At 30.3% G+C, this 7,500-nt stretch overlaps 1 protein-coding gene across 1 annotated transcript in view; it reads right to left on the bottom strand.

The window, feature by feature from the left end:
* The window catches only part of LOC125028658, a 107,714-nt gene that overhangs the window by 6,242 nt on the left and 93,972 nt on the right, over positions 1-7,500 (bottom strand). The window contains exon 12 of the mRNA XM_047618132.1: positions 6,593-6,769. Within this exon, the coding sequence (XP_047474088.1) occupies positions 6,593-6,769 (177 nt within the window). The remainder of the gene's footprint in view (positions 1-6,592; positions 6,770-7,500) is intronic.

The raw sequence follows: 7,500 nt of genomic DNA, 5'->3' as shown, positions 1-7,500 counted from the left end.
AATTGTGACGATGGCAGTGGAAATGGTGATGATAATGGTAATGAAAACAATGGTGATAATGAGTGAAAATGATAATAATTGTGATAATGGTGTGGTTATAGCAATGGAAATAATGGAATGGTGATAACGGTGCGGTTATGGCAGTGGAAATTTTATTAATGGTGATGGAGGTTTTATTATTACTATTATTAATATCTGATTACTATTGATTAAGTCAAGATGTAGGACTCGGATCAAATATCCTTAAAAAAACAGATCTCTGAATATACGAGAAATATACATATTGTACGCATATATCAGATTAACAGTCCTACGGCTAATGATCAATATTACAGTAGAAAAAGCGCTTAGAAATCAGCGAAATTAAAGCGCTCTTTGATTAATGGGTGACGTATAAAGCCAAACCTAAAGTCGGTGTTATTTCGCATATCCTGAACGGTGCAAGGGGAACTGACTTTCGTTCATGGGAAGGCAAGGCGACATATATATATATATATATATATATATATATATATATATATATATTGATAGATAGATAGATAGATAGATAGATGATAGGTAGGTAGGTAGATAGATAGATAGATAGATAGGTAGATAGATAAATATAGATAAATATATATATATAAATATATATATACATTTATATATACTCAGTGATCTGAAAAGACGTTGATATGCACACACACATTTATACTTATACGTACATAGATACATGCATACATACATATATATATATATATATATATATATATATATATATATATATATATATATACATATGCATATGTATATATATATATATATATATATATATATATATATATATATACAAGATTTATAAGGTATGAAGAAGCTTGACATTGAAAAGCGGTTTCGGGCAGAGTAAATGGCCCTCCGAAGGCAGATCCGGACACCAGGCAGGGACTTAAACACCTGGTCAGAACACCTTGTCAGCCTGTGCAACCTGAGCAACACCGCCTTGCAGTTCTCTCACGTGCTGCAGAGGTTCGATTTCACTGATTTGTCGCACCTGATACGGCTCTTTTGGCACATGCCGTAACGTACCGGTTTTCCATCAGTGCGCCGTAGAATTTTTGGAGGCGCGTCGCCTGAATTTTGGGGGACGTCCGAAAAAAAAAAACGGGAGAATAATAATGAATTCAAGCAAATCATCGGAAGTTTGTTTCTATTTTTTTTTTTTTTTTTCGTGAGGGGCGAATGAGAAAATAGTTCAGTTACATTAGCAGTCTAATTAGAAGAAAAAAAAAAAAACGTTAATCGCTATAACGTCTGTGTTCTGGTACGGTATGGCATTAAATATTTACATATTAAAGCCGATGTTAATCAGAATGTTGATTTCCGAGCCTGTAAATGCAATACTAGTAATTGTCTTTTATAACTCGTCGTGCGATGAAATAAGTTTAAAATTGCTGTTAAAAACAGTGAGTCATGACTAAGTTACCGATATGTACATACAAATACACGCACGCACACGCACACATACACGCTGGTATATGTGTATATATATGTATATATGCATACATATATATATATATATGTGTGTGTGTGTGTGTGTGTGTGTGTGTGTGTGTGTGTGTGTGTGTGTGTGTGTGTGTGTGTGTGTGTGTGTGTGTGTGTGTGTGTGTGTGTATTATATAACTTGGCTGCCTGCTTGCCAAAGCCAGCGACCGTCCTAGTGGTGGACACATTTTTCTGAGGCGGCATTTAGACAATAGCCACAACTGGAGTATTTCGCGATACAAACTGCATTTCGTTGAACCTCTCATATATATACATATATACATATATACATATATACATATATATATATATATATATATATATATATATATGTGTGTGTGTGTGTGTGTGTGTGTGTGTGTGTTTATGTATGTATATATATATACATATATATATATATATCCACACACACATACAAACGTACACGCACACACACACACACACACACACACATATGTATATATATATATATATATATATATATATATATACATTTATATATATATATATATATATATGTATGTGTGTGTGTGTGTGTGTGTGTGTGTGTGTGTGTGTGTGTGTGTGTGTGTGTGTGTGTGTGTGTGTGTGTGTGTGTGTGTGTGTATGTATATGTACATATGTACATATGTACATATGTACATATGTATATATGTATATATGTATATATATATATATATATATATATATGGATGAGCGCGTGCAATAGGGACTTCTATGTATACACATACGTAAGGTACCCATGCATGTATTAAACTTGCCAACCAGTACATTAACTGCGAAATCATTAAATAACACGCGCGTATCACTCTGTCCCTGTGAATGGGATAAGGTTGCAATGTCAGGTCTGGTCTGGCGACCTTCAGGGTACAACGGCATTCCAGAAAGACCAGTATCTTCCGAGTAGATTCCTTCCGTTGTCGAGCCACTTTCCCTCTCTGCAAATTCCCCTGTTCTTGTTATTTGTTTTGTTTTACTTCTTTTTTTTTTTTTCTATCAGTTTGGTTCGCGCGGGATGCCTATCAACGGTATGCGTATGTTTTGATGGAGTGATGTTCATGTATAATGACAATACGAGTATGAGTGTGTCTGAGAGAGAGAGGGAGGGAGGGAGGGAGGGAGGGAGAGAGAGAGAGAGAGAGAGAGAGAGAGAGAGAGAGAGAGAGAGAGAGAGAGAGAGAGAGAGAGAGAGAGAGAGAGAGAGACCTAATTATTTAGAGGGAGAGAGACATAATTATTTAGAGAGAAAGAGTATCCGTGTATGCACGTGTGTGTGTGTTTCTGTATGCGCACACACGTAATATCATTAAAACATTCCATCTTCGAGTCAGCATGTATATACTCTGCGTAGGCAACCCTACAAGAGACTACCTCTTCCCTCCTTCAAACTTTCCATCGAGTCGTCCGCCTGTCCTCCCAGCAGTCTTCAGCTGCCATCATCACCTCAGGACTGACTTCCCTTGACCTCTTCGAATCCGACATCCTTTCTCCACTAGACAAGAACGGAGGCCTCGCAATACCCTACCCTCTCGATGACAAGAGTGGAAGATATCAGCTGACATGCCTCCGATGTGTGTTTCATGCGTATCAAGGTCCTGGGAAGATCAGGAGTAGATAGTGGTCCCGTAGATAGGCCTTGTTGTGACCTGATCTAACGTGACACCAGCTATCACGTTCTAGTTTCTGAATTGTTCCAATCGATTGAGGTTAAATTAATGTATCAGTTCACCCCTCTATGCCACGTTCTACCGCAGAGCAGACACCTAGGACTATCTGAATTCTGTTTTCATTCTTACAAAGGCAATTCACTTAATAAAATGCTCATTAAACCTCATCCTATGCTTCATTAATTAAATTGGACGTGGTTAAATCATTCACATACAAGCGCGCGCACATGTATATAAACTGTATGCATGTGTGTGTATGTGTTAAAAATCTTATTCACCCAACCACCACGGAGTTACGTTCTGTCCCCTGTATTATTATCATTATCTTTATTCATATCTACAACTATTTCGTAAAATGCTAGCTCTACTATCACCATGCCTTCCTATGTATAAAAGCCTAGTTCTCACGCTCCAAGTTTATAGGCCTTTCGAGAAACGTATCAGATACCCTTACGCCCTGTTACTACTTGACACCGAGTTACCACTATATAAGGGAGGGAGCTGCAATCATGTAATTGTCATTCTTATATTTTTGTAGAATACTGACGGCGATCTTTCTGATAATGATTATCGTAACTTTCATTATTACTAATTCAATAGCACACACACATATATATATATATATATATATATATATATATATATATATATATATATATTCTTTTTATATATATATATACATATATATACATATATATACATATATATACATATATAAATGTATATATATATCATATTTGTCAGTACTACAGTTACTTTTATTTTTATAATTATCGTTATTACTATCGACATTATCACAGTTGTTAACAGAGTTTTCATCATCACCATCATTTATCATTATCAACATTATCAACACTACTGTTACTATTTATCAGTGTTTTAATCATCATCATTTTTACCATCATCATTACAGTCATTACTATCAGAATCACTACTCTGATTATCATCATTATGGTAATGATGATCAGCAAAACCAATAATAACAGTGATGATAATAATGATAATTGCAGTGATGGTAATGTTAATGCTAATGCAAATAATGATAATAATAATAATAATAATAATAATAATAATAATAATAATAATAATAATAGTGATAATAATAATAATGATAATAATAATAATAATAATAATAATAATAATAATAGTGATAATAATAATAATGACAATAATAATAATAATAATAATAATAATAATAATAATAATAATGATAACATCAACAATAATGATAATAATGATAATAATAAAAATAATGATAATAATATTATAATAATGATAATAATGATGATGATGGTTATGATGATAATAATGATAATAATAATAATAATAATAATGATAATAATAATTATCATTACTCTTCTTAATGATGATGTGATGAGGATGATGATGATGATGGTGAAGATGATGGTGATGATGATGATTACTATTATCATCATTATTATTATTATCATCATCATAATCATCATTATCATTATTGTTATTGTCATTATCATTATTATCATTACTATCATTACTAATGTTATCATTATTAACATTATTATTATCATCATTATTATTGTTATTATTATAAATTTCACTATTACCTTATCTTTATTATTGTTATCGTTATCATCACAAGTGTTGCTATCATCATAATTATTGTTATTATCCTCATTACCATAATTATCAATATCATTATTATTATTATCATTTATTATTCTTAATATTATTATCATTTATTATTCTTAATATTATTATCATTTATTATTCTTAATATTATTATCATTATCATCATTATTATCATTATTGTTATAACTATCATTATTATTATTATTGTTATTATTATCATTATTATCATTATTATTATTATTATTATCATTATTATTATTATCATGATTGCTACATTATTATCATCGTAATTATTATTATCATTATTGTTATTATTACTAATACTATTATTTTCATAAATATCAACATTTTCAATACCATCATTATCATTATCATCATTGCCATTATCATAATCAGTATTCTCATGATTGTTACTACTAACACTATGATTAATATCATTACTATTATTATTATTATCATTATTATTATTATTATCATAATTATCATTACTATTATTATCTTTATTATTATAATTATTATTATTATTATAACTATTATTGATGTCATTAATATCATTATTATCATTATTATCATTATTATCATTATTGTTGTTATTATCATTATTATTATTATTATCATTATTATTATTGCTATAATTATTACTATTATCATCATTATTATTGTCATTATCATTATCATTAATATTGTTATTCTTATTATTATTATTAACATTATTATTATTATCATAATTATTATCATCACTATTATTATTATCACCTCAATGTTTTTTTTTATCATCATTATTATTATCAATATTAATAATAACAATTATAATAGTAGTAGTAGTAGTGGTGGTATAATTATCATTATTATTATTATTATCATTATCATTATTATTATTATTATTATTATTATTATTATTATTATCATTATTATTGTTGTTGGTATTATTATAATAATCGTTATTATTATTATCAGCATTTATATTGGTATTATTATTATCATTGCTATCATCATTTTTATTTATGATCATTATCATCATTGATATAATTATTATTATCATTATTAATATTATTATTATTATTATTACTAACACTACTACTAGTAGTAGTAGTAGTAGAAGTATTAGTACTATTTTTATTATCTTTATTATTATCATTACTATTATAATCATTATCATTATTACAATTACTATTACTATTACTCGACCATCATTGTTATTATTACTACTGTTCCTATTATTATTATGATTATTATCATTATCATCGTTTTTAATATTATCATTGCTATCATTATTATTATGATTATTGTTATTCTTATTATCACCTTTATTATTATCATACTTATTTTTCTATTATTATTATTATTATCCTCATTATTATCATTATCATTATTACTATTAGTAGTAGTAGTAGTAATAGTAGTAATAGTTTCATTAATATTATCCTTGTCATTATCATTATCTTTATTGCTATCATTATTATTATCATCATCATCCTTATGATCATCATTATCATCAAAACCACCATTATTATTATCTCCATCTACATTTTTATCCTTCTCATCTTTCTCCTCCTCTTCCTCCTCCTCATCATCATCATCGTTATCACCACCAACACTTCCATCATCGTCATCATCATCATCATCATTATTATTATTGTTATCATTATAGTAATTATTTTTACCCCCACCATCGTCAGAGTAGTCATCCTCATTTCCATTGATTTTCTTCATCATCACAACTATGATAACTGTTACAGTCATCACCCCGATCAACTGCACCATTTAAATCATCACAGTCATCATCACAGCCTCACCTCAGAATAAACTTGATCCATGTAAGTATCGTTCATGAGGTATTCAGGGTAGCCAACGTTCTTGACGATCGTGTCCACTTTTTCCATGGCAACACTGCGCGTGTCCGGATCCATCCACAAGGCTTCCTTTACCGCCGTTTTGAAGGAGAATCGGATGAGCGAAATCATCTCATCCGTCTGCGGGGAAAAGGAAGATGAGTGTTATTTTGTCTTGTATATTTCACTTTTAATATCCTTATTTTGTCTTATCTGTGGTGTTAATGAAGGATATGTGTGGATTTACGCTTGAAAGAGTGTCTGTAAGTAAGCCTAGGTTAATGAAGAACAAGGATTATGAAAGATTTATAATAATTCTTATGTAAGAGTTGCAACTAACGATGTATGTACATTCTTGTGTTTGCGTGTATCCAAACCGTCATTCTGATGCTCTAAAATCAACAAAGATGCTTTAAAGATATAAAATTTTGCGAAAACCGAATGCCAAATGTAAAGACAGAGGGACAAGTGCCCAATCACCGAAAAAAAAAAATTGTTGCCGCTTGAAAATGTCAGGATCATCGTGACAGCACGCTCGCGAAAGGGAAACACGTTGCCTCCGCCTTTCCCGCTGTTGCAAAAGACTCTCAGCACTCGGTGATTCTTTTGCAATTCGAGCGGGAAGCAAAGCATTATCAACTCGGCCGAGAGAGAGGATTCGATCTCCTCTTCTGACATGTTTCAAGATCAGATTGCAATTTACTTTGATCCCTTTTTTTTATAGCGAAAGAAGATGAAGCCTAAGATAATGTAGAAAGGAGATAATGAAAGTGAAATAATAAGATGATAGAATGATAGATTTGATTATTGAAAAGTTATTTTAAGATCAATGAGGTAACTCGTTTTACTTTAGGAGTGTATATAGCTGTACA

The sequence above is a fragment of the Penaeus chinensis genome, chromosome 9 (assembly GCF_019202785.1).
Source record: "Penaeus chinensis breed Huanghai No. 1 chromosome 9, ASM1920278v2, whole genome shotgun sequence".
In the NCBI taxonomy this organism is placed as follows: Eukaryota; Metazoa; Arthropoda; class Malacostraca; order Decapoda; family Penaeidae; genus Penaeus; species Penaeus chinensis.
This window is presented reverse-complemented; position numbering and strand designations above follow the sequence as displayed.